A 22174-nucleotide genomic window follows, 5' to 3' on the forward strand; every position below is an offset into this window, starting at 1 on the left:
CGTGTCAAACATTATGGAGTGTACAGGATGGGATCAGAGAGTTAGTTGGGCATTTCCTCGAGTTCAGAACTCTTAAAAATGCATTAGTTGCCGTTTTAGTATTTTTTTAATTTTTGATGTGGTGCACAAGAATTATGTTTTGGAGTTATTGAATTTCATATATTTTTATTTGATGTATAATTATGTAATTATACGTCCAAATGAATGAATGTACCAGGTAATATATACGTATATTACAATATTAAAGATGGAATATTTTTACTTAGTGGGCCCACGCGATATAATTTCATCACTTATATCATTGTCTTGTTCATCAGTTTTCTGGTCATTTCCTCTCCCAAAACAGCAGCTCTCTCTCTCTCTCCCCAAAATATTTTCTCCCTCTGCAAATCAAGTTTTCAAAGTTAGATCTTTCATTTGCCATTTAGATTTCGACTTTGCCATAGAAGGCAAAGTTGACGAGCTCGACGAGAGCTTCGTATTGATCGGAAAATTGCTTATGATTCCTTTGCATTTTGCTATATATACCCATGCCCTCTTTGTTTTATTTCGAGACTCCTCTAGCAGCTAATGTTCTAGACAGCTCTTTCTTGGAGTTTTTCTCTGTTTGTCTCCTCCGATTTCTATCTACAATTTGCTTCAATATCTGAGTCATCGGACAGCCTTTCCGGTCTCTTCTCTTTTGGTGTGTAAGTATTCATCTTTTTAGCTATAACATCAGCAACCTTTTTTCTATTCTATTTTTGTTTTATGTTTCTCTATTGATCCTCAAAAAGTTACATATCAGCCGCAATTTTATAGGAGGTGAGTAATAAGTAATTGTTCTTCCTATTCACCTATCAAAAGAAAAAGAAAATATCTTCTCCACCTATGCTATTTTTGAGAAGTCATCGTCGTCATCCAACCTTTCGTCTATTAAAAACATTCTACTATTTACCAAAAATGCCTCCAATTATAGCAAAATAACACAACTGCCTGAATATAAACGAGTTGTCATACGAGTTTTTGTCGATCTCCCAAATTTTGCCTGAATATCAAAGGGAGAACAATTTCATTTGCAGTTCTACCATGCATATTCTTAAATACTTCCCTCTCGATTCCAGTGGGAACTCGTTCATTAGTTAAGGATCCGTATTCCTCTGCAAAGAATTATACCTTTCTACTTTGTTATGAATTGTGTGTTTCCATTTTTTATTTTATTTTTTTATCTAATTGCTTTTTCATGTACTAAACTTATCAGGACTACATGGGGAATTGGCAGACAGTTACTTTTGGACCATATGGTTCTCGTGAACCTGGTAATCAATGGAATGACGGAACTTACAGCACGGTAAGGGAAGTAATTATATACTCGGCCGGGTCGGAAATTGGATCCATCCAAGTTGTCTATGATAAAAGAGGAAGGCCAGTATCGGGAAACAAGCATGGTTTTTGCAGCCAACAATCATACAGGGTAATATATATATATATGTGTGTGTGTGTGTGTGTGTGTGTGTGTGTGTGCAATTTGATTTTCAAATCTGCCACTCATGCACAAATTTTCTTTTAGTTCCGTAATGATTTATTTTTCTTTTCTTTTCTTTTATTATTATTATTATTATTATTTTTTGAAATGTTTGTAGAAAAGTTATATTTCCTCCGTCAATCAGACTCTACATTTTTTCCTTTCAAAATTCGCTCATATTATTATTATTATTAATTTTTTTTTTTTTTAAAAATTTCCCATTAGATTCTTCTTTTTGCACTCATATATGATGTATTTATTGTAACCTTTTTTTAAAAAAAAAAAAAAATTATTCCTGTAATTTTATGAACTCATTTTGTGCAATTTTTATTTTCTGTACTTTTTTGTGAACGTTGACATACTATTTGAATCCTGACTAATGCACCGTTTCTAAATCTCCCACCCCAAATATTGAGACTATTATGCATTGCTAAATTTATTGAGGCTAATTAAACCAATTAAAAAAAAAAGAAAAAGAAAAAGAAAAAGAAAAAGAACAGGACATTTGCAAAATGTGACATAGATAATGAAGCTATGCATGGTTTTCAAAATACAAAGACCTTGTAATTGTAGTGAATAGAAATATTACATTATGAAATATATATATACATTAGAAATATTACATTATGAAATATATAGAAATATTACAAATCAATACTTTGGTTCAGACAATCTTATATATGTAAAGTATTTATAATTTTTATTCTACTCCTTTATTAACATATTATTTTATTTCATTATTACTATTTTTTGTTTGCCTTTTGATTTGCTAGTTGATTGTTTTTTTTTAATAAAGTACATTAAGTCTCCCCTGAAATGAATCTCAACTCAGTCACTACATATAAATGATGTACGTATACATATCTTAGAACTCCACAATCCACATTAACAAACATAAAACTGTATAGACATATCTTAATATACAAATCTGTAACTTGTGACCCAAAATTTGTTTTGTCCTGGGTCCTGTTGCAACCCAATTTTGATCCAATTATTGGGCTTCTAATTTTTTATTTTTTTTACCCATTTCTATCTCGGGATTGTGGACCTAGATTCGAGTCTCTATTGTACCAAGGTTTTGTAGTGTGGTGGTATGAGAAAACACTAATGTTACGTTTGGTGTGCAAGAATGGAATACAAGTGGGAATGAGAATGAGAATGAGAATGAGAATGGAATGGATTGGAATGCCCATTCTCATTTTATTGTTTGGTTGTAAATATGAAATGTGTAGGAATGGAATGATAATAAGCATTCTAGTGTTTGGTTCGATCAATTTAAAATTTAGAGTGGAATACATTTCAAATTGAATTCTCCAAAATATCCCTTTTAGTAACAAATAAATTAAATTAACAAAATGAAATTCTCTAATATTTTTTTATAAATAAATCGTCGCAGTGGTGGTGGTGACAATGGCGGTAGAGGTGGAAAGAGGTACTGGTGTAGGTGGTGGTGTTGGAACGCGACGGCGGTGGCAATGGTGGAAGGCGGTGGCGATAGTGGTGGTGGTAGGTGGCAATGGTGTTGGTAGAAGGCGATGGCAGTAGTATGGCGGCGGCGGTGGTGGTAGAAGGAGATAGTGGTGTAGGTGGTGGCGGTGACTGTGGAGGTGACTGTGGTGGTGGTGGTGGTGGAAGATGATGACAATGGTGGTGGAAGAAGGCGTTGGCGATGGTGGAAGGCAGTAACGGTTGTGGAAGGCGGTGACTTGTGGTGGAAGGCGGTGGAAGGTGGTGGCGTGTGATACCCCCTTAATTTCGAAACACAGGTTGATCATGTCCGCGCACAAAACTAGAGGATATCAAAACAATTAAAGTATTTCAAACAAGGACAGATTACAAAAAGAAATAAAAAGAATAAATAACTCGCCGAAGGAAAATCTATTAAATAATAAATCCATTAATAATTCTCCAATGGTTACAACTCGGGAATCCCGTAATTCAACTCCTAAAAACATTATCTAATAATCCAGCCAACTATAAAAAAAAAAAGTCTATCATCCTACTTTGAAATAAAATAGAAAGAATGGATAAGTCCTCCAACTGCGGATCTTCAACCTTGAGATTTGGACTTCTAATAACCTGAAAGATAAAAATAAGTGGGTCATACCCACGAGCAAGTTCTCTCTACCAGGTCTCTAAAAATCAATAAAAAGATCATCTTTGACCAAAATCAATCCTAATAAAGTCTTTATCTTTAACATACAATGATACACATATATATAAATAATTATATATAATACAATAGTCACATCTATTACTAAGTTCATTAATTCCAAAATCATTAATAATGATTAAAAAATAATCATACCTAAACCAATCCATCATTTCTTTTAAAGAAAAGTTCATTAATCTCAATCTATTCCTAGACAGTTAATTAATCATTTAAACAAATAATATAATTAAATGAATATTATATAAAATTCAATAATGATTTAATTATTTAAATCACACAATCAATATCTAAGTTATGACAAATCATCCATATCTCCACAAATATTATTTTATTAATATATATAAAATAATACACTGACCTGTAAGTATTAGATTATTCTAATTTAAGAATATCTAATCTTAATCCAACCTATATATACAATAACCATAGATGAAGCTTTAATCATCTAACACATAACAATTTAATTACACTTTGCAAATCAACCATGTCATTATAAATATATTTATTTATATATTGACAATTCAATCATGCTTCATTTAAGTATATTTATTTATACATTGGCAATTCAATTGTGCCTCCACAAGTATGTTTATTTATACATTGGCAATTCAACCATGCATCCACAAGTATATATATTTATACTTTTAAATTAGCAATTCATCCATACTTCCTATGTATGCATTTTATTTATATAAATACTTAGGCAATATATTTACGCCTTTGGTAACTCATTCATTTCTACAATTTAACCATGTATCAAACCTTAAAAGTTAATTTATCAACCAAACATTTTTTGCATAAGCAAATTAACTTATTAATAAAACAACTCATACCTAGGCATTCCATGCATATCATATACATATAATTAATTTAATAATCAATCTATCCAGATATACCAAATAAGACTAATAATATTAATTATCTTAAATAATATAAACATATACACATATTTTATTTAATATATATATATAACACATTCCTTAATAATCCTTAATTATTTAAAATCATATATATATATATATATATATATATACCTCCTTCATCGCCAATATATTAATTTAATTATATTTATGCAAATTAAACACTACTAAATATCGTTACAAATGTTTCCCATAAATACTCCCTCGGTTTAAATAATTTTTCGACATCGTCTTACTAAAACATAAATATCTCCTAGTAGGATGGGAATCTGATAATGAAATTGGTATCATTGGAAAGAAGATGAAAATTTCTTAAATTTGAGCTCAAGAATGATTTAATTTCGATTTAAAATGATTGAGTTATGACCGTTTCAATTTCAAGTATCGAAACAGGCCAACATGGATTTTCCACGCGTGCCTACGCACTGGATCCAAGCTCTGTGTGTGCTGCGACGTTCTTATTGGTTAGAGTCTTTCAGCTATTGTGAGCTTGCCACACTGAATCCATCACTTCCTTTATGCTGCATCCAATGGTCACAAATTCGTGCACAAATGAACACTTTCACACTGGATTATTTTCTGTTGACTAGAATATATCTAAGGTTTAGATCATCGAGTGCACCATCTTTTCATAGTCTACGCTACACCAGATAATCCCACAGTTGACCAGACCACTTCTATGGCCCATATGCACATGCTCACCAAACTTTTATGCGTCGCGATGCACCATATCAATCCACATAAGTTTACTTAATCTTATGACCCTGATTGGCGTGTGCACCATCTTGCCATACACACGCCCACACCGAATTATTTCCCTATTGAGGCACCGATTTACAGAAGCCTCTTACGGAGTACAGTACACAGTATATATTTTGCATAAATACATAACAAACAAAACAATTCAAAATAAATAATCTAAAAATATAAAATAATCCCAGAAAATTTCAGAAAATTCCAGAAAAATTCCAAAACTTTTAGAAACCCTAATTTATCTACTTGGGTCATAGATCACCCAATAAATTGATTAATAAAATATATACAACACACACACACACACACACATATATATTAACTTAAAAAACCAAAATTCCAAAAGAATAAAAATATAGTATTTCATGTTTTTAATTCATCAGATCTAACCATGATTTAATCAATAAATTTAATTAAAGACTTGATACTCAAGGTGAAATCCTTATGAGTTCTAAGAGGGAAGATAGAGAAGAATTCCCCCGAAGGTTTCGAAACGAAATCGACAATTCAAGCTTTGATTCTCTCTTCTAATTCTGACATCCTCTTTCTCTGATCCGGCCCACTCTTTGTCAACCTCCTTTTCTTCTCTCTACCTCTCTTATTTTTCTAACGTAAAAAATCCTTTTTAAATAAATTAATCCTATGTGTATATATAACCACATTAATACCCTAATCCTTTTCCAATTATGACTACCATATAAAAGAAATAATAATAATTTTTAAATAATATATATATACCTTCTATAATTAATCATTAATTAATTAAATCATACATACCTATATATATCCTTAAATATATATCTATAAATATATATCCTTCCATAACACTTATTAATTAATTAATTATAAATATATATGTATTTATATATATATATATTTATATAACACTTATATATATATATATATTTATAATTATACAAAAATGATCATTTAAATAATCACCTAACCACGGGCCGTTATTAATTAACCCAATAAGGTTTCATTCAAGTTCAATACCACATCCTTTGGTCCAACTTCCCTTAAACCCAAATCCAATTAATTTAAATAAATCAAATAAGTAAATAAATATTTAAATTAAAATAACTAATTACATGAATCACGTAAACAAAACAATAAATTACAACCAAGTCACACCATATCAATAAAATTAATACCAATAACTCAATCAATAATCAAACACACACACACACAACAATTATCATATTAATTCAACAAATATAATCACGAAATAAAATCTAACTAAAATAAGACAATTAATCTAAACACTTAATTAAATAAAACAAATCATTTAAAAATAAAATAAAATAATTAATCACAATTAATAAATCCTTTAAAATATCGGGGTATTATATGGTGATAGTGGTGGTGATGGTCGTGGTGGAAGGCGGAGGCAGAAGGTGGTGGAAAGTGGTGGTAGTGGAAGGCAGTGGCAGCGGTGGTGGAAGGCGGTAGCGGTGGAAGGCTGTGGCGGTAGCGGTGGAAGGCGGCGGTGGCGGTAGTGGTGGTGGTGGAAGGTGGTGGCAAAAGGCGGTGGTAGCGGTAATGGTGGTGAAAGGTGGTGGTGGTGGAAGACAATAGTGATGGAAGGCGGTGACAGTAGTGGAAGATGGTAGTGGTGGTGAAAGACGGTGGTGGTGGTGGTGGAAGGTGGTGGCGGTGATGAAAGGCGATGGCAGCGGTGGTGGTAGCGGTGGTGGTGGTGGAAGGTGGTGGTAGGGGTGGTGAAAGGCAAAGGTGGTGGTGGTGGTGGTGGTGGAAGGTAGCGGTTGTTTTTGAACTTGGAACATGAGGTTTTTTTTTGGGACGTTGATTTTTTAAAAAAAAAAAATTACTTGGGAATGGAATGGTCATTCCATAGGTTTAGTTGTGGAATGAATTTTCATTCCCAGGAATGGATTTTCATTCCAATGGAATGGCCATTCCCACTTTGAATTGCATACCAAACAAAGGAATGGTTGAAATGGGCATTCCATTCCATTCCATTTCTGTACACCAAACGCAGTATAAGGGTCAGTCTGGTGCAATGGAAAAGGGGGGAAAGGAAATGAAAGGTGATGGAGGGTGATTAAAAAATTGTGTTTGGCATAAATGGTTGGAAGGAAAGGAAATGGAAGGGATGGTTTTGGAAGGATAACACAAGGCATAAATAGTAACTTTCTTATCCTCCCAAAAATGGAAGGAAATGGAAGGAAAGAGAAGGAGAGGCTTGATGTATTATTTCTGATGTCAAATTTACCCTCACACAAAATCAAGATTACACTTTATATTAGGATTTTAGTTTGCAAAATAAGAATTACAGACCTTGATTAGTTGATTTAGAAAAAAAAAAATTAAAATAAAACCCATACATATAGAACTTGTAAAGAGAGGGGGGCAAGCTTGAGAGTTGAGAGACAGCGGCTGAAGCTTGCGAACGGCGAACCCGAACTAGAACAACAGGGGATGGAAACTTAAAGATATGGGTTTTGATTTTTTGAACAATCTGAAATGATATGCCGATATGGGGGTTTTGATATAGGTAATAGGTTTTGAACTTTTGATTCTTGCAGAGTAAACTAAAATATATGGGTTTTGAACTTTTGATTCTTGTAGATTTTGTACTTTGCAGTTGTAGAGAGAGAAAGGGCAAGTTCAGAGTTGAGAACGAAAATACAGATGGAGGCGATGAGGAGGCTAAAATGATTGGCCCTAAAAATATTATTTTTATATTACATAGTTAAATCTATAAATTTATCTTTTAAAATATAAAAGGGTATAATAGTAAATTTTTTGAAAAAGTTTTCTTTCCTTTCTTTTCCCAAACATGATTATTATCTTTTCCATTCTTTTTCTTCATTAATCAACCAAATACGATAGGGGGTTAAAATTATCCTTCCCTTCCCTTTCCCTCATAACTAATGTTATTCTTTCTTTTCTTTCCCACCGTACCAAACATAGCCTAAAAGAAGAAATAGATAGTTTGAGAGAGAAAATATTGTGGGTTTGAAAACTTGTAATCTCCATTTTTTTCACATAGTGCAATCTTTTACCGATCTTGATTGTGAAAGTTACATTATTCTTTCATTTTTTTTAGTGCATGTTTATGGTTTTCCAATGTTTGTCACACCTAAGTATATTATTGTTCATTGAAATGTTACAGGTGAAATTAAACTATCCTACCGAATACCTCGTTTCAATATCAGGGTACTGTGAGAGCTATCTTAATACATGTGTTGTGAAATCTCTTACATTACACAGCAATATAAAACAATATGGACCATATGGTAAGGAAGAAGGAAGTCGTTTTATGACCCCATTAAATGCTGGCAAGATTGTTGGATTCTTTGGAAGAGTGGGTGAACGTTTGGATTCAATTGGAGTATACATTAAGCCATTCAAAACTACAATACCATGTTTTGGTCTATTTGGAACTACTAGTGAACAACAGTGGGATGTCGGAACTAACCATGCATTTGGAACTACTGGTGGACAGCACCACGATGACGGAACTACTCATTCATTTGAAACTACTGGTGGACAACAGTGTGATGATGGAGCAGACAATGCATTGGGAACTACTGGTGGACTACAATGGGATGATGGAACTTCCGGCATGGTATGGGAATTAATTTTATACTCCAGATCAATAACTGATTCCACCCAAGTTGTGGATAATGACCCTATGTGTTTGCTTTAAAAAGAAAAAGAAAAAAATAAAGAAGTTAATATTATACTATATACTAAAAATGCCATTATGATTTTTTTATTTTTATTTTTATTTTTTAGGGTTAGAACTATTTTTTATCTTTCACTCGTTACAAACTCTGCACCTCCCATCCTATCTCATTTTATTTTTTGTTCTCATAAAATTGTATATTTTGTTTGTAACCCCTTTTATGAACTATTAAAAGGTCGCATAAGGGCTCAATTTATATTGAATCAGCCCTGCCCATATAGAAGGGAGAACTAAATTTATTTACAGTTCTACCCATGCACATCCTTAAATGCATCATTCTTGATTCCATTGGTCTGGTCATTAATTAAGGATCCATATTTCTCAGCAAAGAATTATTTCATTCTACTTTTTCTTGAATTGCATTTTTGCACACATACATACATATAGAGAAATGATCTCTTGCACACTAGTGAGTAAAAAATTCATCTACACCAAGCATAAGGACTGTTCCACGCGCACGCGCGCGCACACATTTTAATATATATATCAATTTTGATCTAATTACTCTTATGTAAACTTGAAGTACTAATATCTAGACCTTTTAGGACACCATTGCGAATGGTCAGACAGTTACTTTTGGGCCATATGGTTCTTCAGAACCTGGTAATCAGTGGAATGACGGAATCTATAGCACGGTAAGAGAAATAATTATATACTCAGCCGGACTGGAAATTGAATCCATCCAAGTTGTCTATGATAATGGAGGAAAGGCGGTGTGGGGAAACAAACATGGTTTTTGCACTCGACAACCAAACAGGGTAATATATATATATATATATATATATTTATGTATTCAATTTGATTTTCAAAGTTGCCATTCATGCACAAATTTATTTGATTCTATATTTGTCATGCCTCTCAATTTTTGTGAAAGCAAGCTAGCTAGATAACATAGCATGTCAGTAAACAAAATAAAAACAATAATTACGGACTATACCACATCATCCATAACTTTCAAAATACGAAGATCCATTAAGAACAGTTGTAATTGTAGTGAATGAAAATACTATAAATCAATACTTTGTGATTCTTATATTTGTCAAGTATTTATCTTTCTTATAACTCCACAATCCGCATAAACATGCATACATATCTTAACATACAAAAATATTCTTACTGTTCTTGATTCTGACCTTTATATTTTTTATTTATTTATTTTTTATGTGTTTGTGGTTTTTCGATATTTGTCGTAATAACTAAGTTTATCCTTGTTCATTGAAATCTTATAGGTGAAATTGAACTATCCTACCGAGTACCTCGTTTCAATATCAGGGTATTGTGGGTACTATCTTAGTACATATCTTGTTGTGAAATCACTTACATTACACAGCAATATTAAGCAATATGGACCGTATGGTAAGGAAGAAGGAAGTCATTTTATGACCCCATTAACTGTGGGCAAGATTGTTGGATTCTTTGGAAGGGTGGGTGAACGTTTGGATTCAATTGGAGTATACATTAAGCCATTCCAAACTATAACACCTTGTGTTGGTCTATTTGGAACCACTGGTGTCGGAACTAACGATGCATTTGGAACTATTGGTGGACAGCACCACGATGACGGAACTAACCATTCATTTGAAACTACTGGTGGACAACAGTGTGATGACGGAACTGACAATGCATTGGAAACTACTGGTGGACACCAGTGTGATGATGGAACTTCCGGCATGGTAAGGGAATTGATTTTATACTCCACATCAATAACTGATTCCACCCAAGTTGTGGATAATGACTCTATGTGTTTGCTTTAAAAAGAAAAAGAAAAAAAAGAAGTTAATATTATTCTATATACTAAAAATGCCATCATGATATATATATATATATATATATATATATATATATATATATATACACATGCTTAGAACTACTAGTATTTTTTATCTTTCACTCATTACAAACTCTGCACCTCCCCTCCTATCTCATTTTATTTTTTGTTCTCATAAAATTGTATATTTCGTTTGTAACCCTTTTTATAAACTATTAAAACGTCGCTTAAGGGCTCAATTTATATTGAGCCGGCCTTCCCATATAGAAGGGAGAACTAAATTCATTTACAGTTCTACCCATGCACATCCTTAAATGCTTCATTCTTGATTCCATTGGTAACTGGTCATTAATTAAGGATCCATATTTATCAGCAAAGAATTATTTCATTCTACTTTTTCTTGAATTGCAATTTTGCACACATATATACATATAGAGAAATGATCTCTTGCCCACCGGTGAGTAAAAAATTCATCTACACCAAGCATAAGGACCGTTGCAAGCGTGCGCGCGCGCGCGCACACACACACACACACATATATATGTATCACTTTTTGATCTAATTACTCTTATATAAACTTGAAGTACTAATATCTAGACCTTTTAGGACACCATGGCGAATGGTCAGACAGTTACTTTTGGGCCATATGGTTCTTTAGAACCTGGTAATCAGTGGAATGACGGAATCTATAGCACGGTAAGGGAAATAATTATATACTCAGCCGGACTGGAAATTGAATCCATCCAAGTTGTCTATGATAATAGAGGAAAGGCGGTGTGGGGAAACAAACATGGTTTTTGCGCCCGACAACCAAACAGGGTAATATATATATATATATATATATATATATATATATATATATATGTATTCAATTTGATTTTCAAATTTGTCATTCATGCACAAATTTATTTGATTCTATATTCGTTATGCATCTCAATTTTTGTGAAAGCAAACTAGCTAGATAACATAACATTTCAATAAACAAAATAAAAATAATAATTACAGACTATACCACATCATCCATAACTTTTAAAATACGAAGATCCACTAAGAACAGTTGTAATTTTAGTGAGTGAAAATACTACAAATCAATACTTTGTGATTCTTATATTTGTCAAGTATTTATCTTTTTTATAACTCAACAATTCACATAAATATGCATTCATATCTTAACATACAAAAATATTCTTACTGTTCTTAATTGTGACCTTTACGTTTTTTTGTCGTTTTTTATTTTATGTGTTTTTTTGGTTTTTCGATGTTTGTTGTAATAACTAAGTTTATCCTTATTCATTGAAATCTTACAGGTGAAATTGAACTATCCTACTGAGTACCTCGTTTCAATATCAGGGTATTGTGGGTACTATCTTAATACATATCTTGTTGTGAAATCACTTACATTACACAGCAATATTAAGCAATATGGACCGTATGGTAAGGAAGAAGGAAGTCATTTTATGACCCCATTAACTGTGGGCAAGATTGTTGGATTCTTTGGAAGGGTGGGTGAACGTTTGGATTCGATTGGAGTATACATTAAAGCCATTCCAAGCTAAAATACTTTGTGTTGGTCCACTTGGAACTACTGGTAGACAGTAGTGGGACAACATAACCTACAACACGGTAAGGATATTAATTATTGGAAAATATTTTTAAAATCAATGAATTGAAGTGAATTAGTTTACCGAGCACTTTTGATTGGTTATATATGCAAAATATAAGGAAATAGACCCATCAATAATGTTATGTATAGTGGAAGGATGACCCATCAATAATTTCTTTCTAGAAATTCACTTTAACACTTCGGCATAAGTAGCACTACACTTAATAATATACTCTAAATCAATAATTGATTACATCCAAGTTGTTTATGATATTGAAGGAAAGCCAGTATTAGGGAAAAAGCATAGTCGTGACGGCAAAACGCTGAACACAGTTATATATATGTGCTAGTGCGTAATTGGATTTTCAAATTTGCGACTCATCCACAAATTTATTTGATTTTATATTTTATCATGCCTCTTATGTTTTGGGAATGATAGCTAGCTAGACAACATAACATCTGAAGGAAAAAAAAAAAAAAAAAAAAAAATTGGGGCAATAACAGTGGTTAGCCAAGCATGTTACTAAAAAATTTGACACAAAAGCCAGGATTAGTCATAATTTGCCATTTAATACATTATTATAATAATAAAATTTTTATTTTTATTTTTTTTAAAATTGAAGATTATTTTAGTACTCAAGCTTTTATTTATACAAATATGAAGGCCATGCATACTTAACCTCTTTTTTTTTTTTTTTTTTTTTTTTTAACAATATAACTTATGTAGGCCAATTTCACTGGATTCAATGGATGGTGTCACGAGTGCTAACTAGGAGCAAAGACTTTTCCTCCTCTGGTCCAGCAAAAGTAAATTGGAGCATATCCTTTTATTGGTATTTTAGTCAATTATAATTTGCATTCAATAAGGTTACAATAACGGATGCTTTGTCTTGTCCTTAATGGTTCCTTATGATAGATAAGATTGTATATGTTGTTGCATTTTGAATTGTATTTGCTTTGACTTAGTCGTTTGGTTTTCCAGCTTTGTCGTATTTTTAGGAGTCTGTTTCGGAAGTTTGGTTCATGAGTTGAACCTTTTGTTGTACTCTGCTATATATATTCCATAATGGAATGTCAAGCCTATGTGGCCAAGTTCCTTCTCTTATGTTCAACACTATTTAGCCTTTATGATATCAGAGCAATTTTAATTGTTGCCGCTATCTCCTTTAGCCACCATCAAAATGACCACAAACACCAATACCAGTTCTGGAACATCCAATCCTGTGATTCACAACACCAACGAACCGAATAACGTACTGATCACCATCAATATCTTTGCTTAAGCTCCATAACTATGTATCATGGAAACTCCAATAACTATGTACCACCAATAACTATGTATCATGGAAACTCCAGTTTCACACCCTTTTAGTAGGATATGATCTTCTTGGTTATATCGACGGATCAAAATCTTACATCTACTATTATTGCAAACAATACCACTACACTAAACCCAGCTCATACTATATGGGTTTAACAAGACCAATTGATTCTCAATGCTTTTATTGGTTCTCTGATGCGATATGTCGCCGCACCACAATCAAGCTTGAGAGTGTGTGGATTCTAAGGCGAGGGCCAAGAGTTTTACATTTATAAAAGCCATTACTACCTTTCACTATAAATATAGCTAGGGCGAGTAGAGATCGTCCCAAGGGATTGTGAGGATCGAACAAGGTCGTGGAATCGCTATTAGGACTAATAGGTCGAGTGATCAAACAATTGGTTGGTTGGTTGATTAGATAACAACTAAATTAAACTAATTGATAACAAAAAGAATGCAATTAAGAGTAAGTAAGAGAGAGAGAGAGAGATCTTGGGGTTTAGAGATCACCACCAAGTAATGCATTTCTATATTATTGACAAGTGATTAATGAGGGCAAATGGTGTGTTGCAATATTGGTGTGTGTGTGTGTTTGGTTGATTCAACAAGCAAGGATGACTAGTTAAGCATGTATTGTCTAAACTTCATGTGAAAGGCACAATATATCTAAGCAATGAAGCATATATTGTCTAAACAACATGTGGAAGGCACAATAGATCAAAACAAGTCATTAATCCTTTCATTAAGCTCCCAATCTAAATACAAAACAAGGTTAGAGACATATGCTACTTGCATTTAAAAGCTTGGATCATCAAATAACAAGCATGGATTGTCCTCCCATTTAACACTACACTGCAATTACACTACATCTACACTACTAGCATGAAAGTAAACTAGGAGAGGCATAATCCATCAAGGAATAAGCATGAACCATCAAGAAAATCACAAGAGCATTCTTTTAAGCACTATGTCTTGACAATCTCCAAATCTATAGCATCAATACACATAGACATGCATCAATAACACAAAATTTAGAGACAAATACATGAACATCTATTCTAGCATACATAGACATATGGATAGAATGAAATGATCAATTGGAACATTAAACCACATAAATCATTGAATAAATAAGATCTATATATATCAAAGTGTCGAAACATTAATTACAACACTAATCTCTCAATAATACACACGATTAAAAAATAAAAAGCATGCTTGGGGCTAACTCTAGCCCTAAGAGGATGTTTAGCCACTCATGGTGATGTTGCTCCAACCCTTAAGGGCTAACTCCATGGTTGAAATCTGCTCCTTGTTGATGAAGAACCTCCAATGGTGTCTCTAGCCTCTTCTCCTCTAAAGCTTGCTCTCCAAGAGATAATATGAAAATGATATTGGCTCCCTAGAGAATTAACCCTAGAATTCTATTAGCTCCCCTTGTAAAAAGCAATTCTTTTCTAGAGAATTAACCCTAGAATTCTATTAGCTCCCCTTGTAAAAAACAATTTTTATCTTTATATAGGTAGGTCAAAATGACACCCAAAATGAGCTGGGGTCGTGCACACAATATTCTCTAATGATTAGATAAAGGACATCTTTCAATGAGATGAAAATTTAACTTTTTTGCACTGGAGGAAGTTCGATTGATCAAAACTTGGACTTGGATTGATCGAACTGGCTGAGATCCATCGAACTTGGGCTGGATCGATCCAACTAGCTGAGCTTTTTGGGAAAAGACAAATCTAAGATATTTTGGGAGATATTTTTGGGAAAAGGACAAAAGTGGTTAGTGGGTGGTACAGCTGTTGATAGGATCAATCATATGAATACGGATAAAAGTGTTCGATCGATCGAAGGGTGGTGTTGGATCTATCGAACTTTTGGACTTTATGCTTTTGGGTCAAGGCTTGGATCTATCTTGAAGTGCTGAGATCGATCATTGTTCGATCGATCGAACCTTGAAGTTGGATCGATCGAACTTTGCTGCTTCCCACCTTTGGCTTCATTTGCTTCTTTCTTTCTCCACTTTGCTCCTTTCTTCATTTAATCCAAGAATTGCTTCAATTAAGCTCTTATTTGGCTGAGTTAGCTTATTTTCGGGATAAGTGGCTGAAAATGGAAATAATACGAAATCAATCTAAAACGGTAAAGTAAGATAGATAAAGGTACTAGAATGCCTAAGCTTAAGAGGTTTAAATACGCACTTTTCAGTGCTCATCATTCTCTTTCTCCCACCATTATCCCGTTTATTGCTCGAGCCAAAACATCACAAGAAGCCTGGACAATCCTCGCCAACACCTACGCCAAGCCGTCACGGGGGCGCATCAAGCAAGTAAAAAGCCATCTTAAGAATCTCTCTAAGGGATCTCAAAATATTACTAATTTTCTCCAGACCGTTAAAGCTCGTGCGGATGAGCTTACTATTCTTGGAGCACCTATAGATGAAGATGATCGATCTCACGGAGAAAATTCTTGATGGCCTTGGCGACGACTACAAAGAACTTGTGCAAGCTGTTCAAGCTAGAGACAACTCGATAATCTTTGATGAAATCCATGAAAAACTCTTGAATTTTGAAGTGTCTCTTCAAAGAACGAAATTAGAACCATCACACTCAGCTTCGGCAAATCCTGCAAGTCACACCAACTTGGGTTGGCATCCTACATCCAACCCAAAGTCTGTAAACAACTGTACAGGCTGGCGCCCGTCGCCTAATACCAACAATCGCTCCCCCGCGTCACCTAACGCTTGACCAAACTATTATCGAAGTGATCGGCCTCCTCCACGCACTTATCTTAGCTATTGCCAAATTTGTGGAATATAGGGACATACTGCCAAGAGATGTCCCTCCTTTTGCCTTGTACCAATTCAGCCATACATAACTCCTAGTGCACCAGTGCCCAACTTTTCGACACCATGGCAGCCTCAGGCTCACTTCATTGCTAATACCACTTCTGACACTCCGAAGTGGCTACTTGACAGTGGTGCTTCTCACCATGTCACTGTTGACCTGAGCAATCTATCTCGTTATGCACCGTACACCGGTTCCGATGACATTATGATTGGCGATGGTTCGGGTCTTCCTATAACTCACACTGGTTTTACACCTCTTACTAATTCTAACACTGCATTTACTTTAGACAATATTCTGTGTACCTAGCATGAAAAAGAACTTAATATCCATTTCCCAATTTTGCACATCCAAAAATGTTTCCGTTGAATTCTTACCTTTTTATTTTCTTGTGAAGGAACTTCACACGGGGGTAATCTTTTTGAAGGTCAGACAAAGGATTGGGTGTATGAATGGCCGGTTTCCTCTCCACCGTCCTCTCCATTATTAGCTTTCGCTAGTGTTAAGACTACTCCATCTGCGTGGCATCATAGATTAGGCCATCCTGCATTTCCTCTTTTAAAGCACATTGTTTCTCATTATCAGTTAGATTTGTCCTCCTCTATGTCATCTGATTTCTTATGTAATGCTTGTCACTGTAATAAAAGTCATAAATTACTTTTTTTTCTACCTCTTCTCTTATCTCTTCTCAACCACTTGAAATCTCTGATGTATGGACCTCTTCAACTATTTCACATGGCGGCTTTAAATATTATGTCATCTTTGTTAATCACTTCACTAAATATATTTGGTTTTATCCTCTCAAACAAAAATTTGAAGTTAAAGATGTTTTTATAAGAATTAAAGCCATTGTGGAAAAACACTTCAAAAATAAAATTCATACAGTTTATTCAGATAATGGTGGTGAATACTTGGTTCTTGCTACTCATGGCATTTCTCATCTTACTACTCAGCCTCATACACCTGAACACAATGGGTATTTTGAAAGACGACATTGTCATATTGTCGAAACAAGTCTTACTCTACTCTCTCCCATGCCTCACTTCCTTTAATTTTTTGGTCTCATGCTTTTGCTGCTGCTGTTTACTTAATTAATCGAATGCCCACTCCCACACTTAATCTTTCTTCTCCCTATGAAACAATTTTTGGTTTCGCCCTAAACTATTCCAAACTTCGAATTTTTGGTTGTTTATGCTACCCTTGGCTTCGTCCTTATTCTACTCACAAACTTGACTCTCGGTCCAAACAATGTATCTTTCTTGGGTACTCTCTTACTCAAAGTGCCTATTTATGCTTTCATCCTTCTACAGTAAGAATGTTTGTTTTTCGTCATGTTAAATTTGTTAAGTTGGTACTTCCTTTTCTCACTATTTCCACTCCATCTCCCCGACCACAACCTAATACTATCTCCACTTGGATTCCTCTTGTAATAAAAAATCCGACATGTCCAGTTTCTTTAGTGCCATTCTCCACACCATTTGAAGTTCAACCTCAATTACAACCCTTGTGTGATGCTCTGTTGGTCTCTACCACCACCACATCGGCTCCTCCCGCTTGACCCCAATTGCTGCAAGAGTCTCACACCCAATTAACCCCCTCTGCACCTTCAGCCGAACCCCAACCAAACTCAATACACACTGCCTATACCAATTCCTCACTCCCAGCACCTATACACACTTTGGCCACTAGGGCCAAAAACAACATCCGAAAGCCAATCCAGAAACTTAACCTCTCCACTCAACTCTCCCAAGCTTGTGATGTAGAACCAAACACTGCGACCCAAGCCCTCAAAGATCCGAAATGGCGTAGGGCCATGTCTGAAGAATATGATGCTCTCAGTCGAAATAGGACATGGGAGCTTGTACCTTCTATTTCTAGCCACAATATCGTTGGTTGTAAGGGGATAAGGGCCATGTCTGAAGAATATGATGCTCTCAGTCGAAATAGGACATGGGAGCTTGTACCTTCTATTTCTAGCCACAATATCGTTGGTTGTAAGGGGATATTTCACACTAAACGTAATTTTGATGGTTCTATTGACGGGCACAAAGTATGCTTGGTTGCAAAAGGCTTTCATGAACACCTGGGAGTTGACTATCATGATACATTTAGTCCTGTGGTTAAGCCTACTACGGTTTGTCTTGTTCTTAGCATTACTATTAGTCGTGGGTGGTCTCTACCACAACTTGATGTAAACAATGCGTTTTTGCAAAGCCATCTCTCTGAGGATGTATATATGTCCCAACCTTCAGGTTTTGTTGATTCTGACTATCCAACTTATGTTTGCAAGCTTTGAAAAGCTATTTATGGGCTTAAGCAAGCTCCACGAGCATGGTACCATGAGCTTCGCAAATTTCTCATTGCTTCGGGATTTCAAAATTCTCATGCTGACACTTCTCTTTTTGTTTTCAAAACTGGAGGTCATCTTATGTTCTTCTTGTTTACGTTGACGACATTATTATTACCGGTGATAATGATGATTTGGTTCGTCGGTTTGTGCATATGCTTTCTCACCAATTTTCTTTTAAGGATCTTGGACAACTATCTTATTTTCTTTGTGTGGAGGTTATTCCAAATGCCAGAGGTATCTTGCTATCCCAACGGCGATATATTATGGATCTTCTTGCTCGAACAAAAATGATGGATGCTACCCCGGTACTCACTCCTCTACCTACAAGTCCCCCTCTTACATTGCATTCGGGTTCTACTCTCTTGGATCCTATAGAGTATAGAACCATTGTTGGGAGTTTACAGTATCTATTAATCACATGGCCGGATATAGCTTTCGCGGTCAATAAGCTCTCTCAGTTCATGCATCGGCCAACTACCGACCATTGGGTTTTTGTAAAATGCCTCTTACATTATCTTTGTGGTTCAACTAATGTAGGCATTGAGTTTTACCGTGATTCCCGTCTATCATTGCATGCCTTTTCCGATGCTGATCGGGCTGGTAACAAGGATGATTTTTCTTCTACAAGTGCATATTTGTTTATCTTGGCCACAATCCAATATCTTGGAGTTCGAAGAAGCAACGCATGGTTGCTAGATCCTCCACCGAGGCTGAATATAGGTCCGTTGCTGCTACTGCTGCTGAACTCAGCTGGGTGTGTTCTCTGTTGACTGAACTTGGTGTTATTCTGTCTCACTCACCTGTGATTTATTGTGACAATGTTGGGGCAATTCACCTGTGCTCAAATCCCATTTTTCATTCAAGGATGAAACATGTTGCTATTGACTTCCATTTTATCTGTGATCAAGTTCAAAATGGCACTCTACTTGTTGCTCATGTTTCTAGTGCAGACCAACTTCCATTTTTATCTGTGATCAAGTTCAAAATGGCACTCTTACGTGTTGCTCATGTTTCTAGTGCAGACCAACCTGCAGATGCACTTACCAAACCACTCCTAGGTCTTGGTTCCTGTCTCTAAAAAACAAGATTGGCCTCTTTGACCGAGCTCCATCTTGAGGGGGCATGATAGATAAGATCGTATATTCTGTTGTATTTTGAATTGTATCTACTTTAACTTAGTCTTTTGGTTTTCCAGCTCTGTCGTATTTGAAGGAGTCAGTTTAGGAGGTTTGGTTCATGAGTTGAACCTCTTGTTATACTCTGCTATATATATTCTGTAATGGAATGTCAAGCCTGTGTGGCCAAATTCCTTCTCCTCTGTTCAACACTATTTAGCCTTTACCTTAAATGTTGGTGAAAATGGTTAAAGGCAACACAAACATGTGTCTCTGCGTGTGATTTTAAGTAATTTTCATATTTTCGTATTTGCTAAGCCTGAAAGTTTGGGTTGGTTATTGTTTCTTGTGAAACTACGTCAATTCAATGATAAGATGTGGTATGTTATCTCTGGTGTTCCTTAAAATAAATTTGGTGATTGTACTTGCAAAAGAAGAATCTTGTTGATTGTGAAAAAAAATTATGTTTTCGATCTATTTGGTTTAAATATATGATTTGATAAATCATCATATCACATTGGATCTATTTTATAAATGGATAGCTAGTATAGAAAATCTCTGCTTTATCCAAGATTCCGAACTCTGTTTCTAGCCACTATATCGTTCATACATCAGAGAAAAAGAAACAAAAAAAAATTGATATTAACAGAATTTTGAATAATTCATGTCTTTTAGAAAGGAACGAAGCTAGGAATTCTATTCAAGGGTACAATGTACTTAATAAATACAAATTTGGAGTGGGGGAGGGTTCATTTTAAAAATTTATACATACAAAAATGAAATTTTTTAGAAGTTGAGGAGGCACATGTACCCCTTCATGCTTTTAGATAAAGTTGTAAACAAAACTTCCACAAGAGAATTTGCAAATTCAAAACACAGATTCAAAACAGAAGCAGAGGGAAGCATCAATGCCTTGCCATTGTTGTTAAGACAAATAATAAAATAAAAAAATTCCTAATAATTTTTGTTTCTTTCTTAGTTTATATTTGTTATTTTTGTAATAATCTTTTGCTACCCACTTAAACCGAGCAATCAAGACTAGATTGACGTTAATGGACCTTGTTTGTAAATTATTTCCACGTGTACTGATTTACCTTACCGAAAAAAAAGAAGACTTCGGGCATTGCATCAATACAATCATAGTAATTATATTCTCAAGTGGAAACTTGGTTATTAATTTACATAGATCTTAAATATTATGAACAGATGATATATGTATTAAAACATTAATTTATGATTATGACATGGGGAGCCACCTGTGCTTAATGAGTATCACCATCCAATGTTTTTTTTTTTTTTATTTTTTTAATTTAAAAAAACACTCTTTTCCCAACACACACAGTTGGATAATCTAACTATTTTTAAACCTGTGCGACTTACAGATCTCTTCGATTGTGTTTCTCTCTCTCTCTCTCTCTTTCTTTCTTTTTTTTTTTTAATTAAATTAAATATTGAATTGAGTTATCAAACATTATAGAAATTACATGTTTCTTACTGCAGAGAGGAAATCAATCAGGCAAATTATAAATGTGCAATTAGCTTTATGTACTAAACTATTAGTATGAAAAATAATTTTTATAAAAAAAATTGTAATATCTTCTTCTTTACAATAGAAATCTTACTCTTAGCATATGTTCTTAATCTAATATTATACTGATGATAGCCTCACTATCGATGCTCTAAAACAGTACTGATGATTGTCTAATGAGTATACTGATATAATTAAATTTGATTATCATCACTATATGATCTTATTCAAACAATAAAAATAAGTCTATTCAACAGAAATAAAAGCTACAACTGAAATGGGTTTTGCACAGTGGTAATAGTTTTGGGGGGTGGAGAGTAAGGTTTAGTATATAGAAATATATATTATATATATGTATTATATTCTGTTTCCTTCTCCCTTCTTTCCTTGTATATGTATAATATATTATTATACATATAAATTCTATTCGTGTTCCTTCTTTTCTGCTTGATTTATTCATTAATTTATTCCTTTTGTCAACTTTGTTTCATAGATATTGTATATCAATATAATGTAAACTTATCAAGAAATGAATAAGAGAAACGTAACATAAGTGGCTCTTGATTCATGGATGT

At 34.2% G+C, this 22174-nt stretch overlaps 1 protein-coding gene across 17 annotated transcripts; it reads left to right on the forward strand.

Moving 5' to 3' along the window:
• The first annotated feature begins 334 nt into the window (after positions 1-334).
• LOC132294731 (jacalin-related lectin 3-like) lies at positions 335-20463 on the forward strand. Of its 17 annotated transcripts, XR_009478181.1 has the most exons (10): positions 335-689; positions 1241-1453; positions 8490-8945; positions 9611-9823; positions 10295-10738; positions 11440-11652; positions 12141-12184; positions 13164-13243; positions 17004-19710; positions 19979-20463. XR_009478181.1 is itself a non-coding variant. In XM_059792695.1 (9 exons), the coding sequence occupies exons 2-8, from the start codon at positions 1247-1249 to the stop codon at positions 13207-13209; spliced, it is 1623 nt and encodes a 540-aa protein (XP_059648678.1). In that variant the 5' UTR covers positions 335-689; positions 1241-1246; the 3' UTR covers positions 13210-13243; positions 19974-20463. The 17 variants fall into 17 exon arrangements, 9 of the variants coding, with proteins under 9 accessions (XP_059648678.1, XP_059648677.1, XP_059648683.1 ...); XR_009478178.1 differs by lacking the exon at positions 17004-19710 and having other exon boundaries at positions 12141-12456; positions 19974-20463; XM_059792695.1 differs by lacking the exon at positions 17004-19710 and having other exon boundaries at positions 19974-20463.
• Positions 20464-22174: the final 1711 nt, after the last annotated feature.

Source organism: Cornus florida, unplaced genomic scaffold (assembly GCF_030987335.1).
Source record: "Cornus florida cultivar Cherokee Brave unplaced genomic scaffold, ASM3098733v1 CherokeeBrave_3.0.0_Hap2_Chr02, whole genome shotgun sequence".
Classification (NCBI taxonomy): domain Eukaryota; kingdom Viridiplantae; phylum Streptophyta; class Magnoliopsida; order Cornales; family Cornaceae; genus Cornus; species Cornus florida.

Excerpts from the sequence above, each read along its gene's own strand:
- LOC132294731 (XM_059792695.1), top strand. The coding sequence starts at position 1,247 with ATGGGGAATTGGCAGACAGTTACTTTTGGACCATATGGTTCTCGTGAA. Across the intron at positions 8,946-9,610 it reads ATGATGGAACTTCCGGCATG|GACACCATTGCGAATGGTCA; the intron begins GTATGGGAATTA and ends TAGACCTTTTAG. Across the intron at positions 11,653-12,140 it reads GCGCCCGACAACCAAACAGG|GTGAAATTGAACTATCCTAC; the intron begins GTAATATATATA and ends GAAATCTTACAG.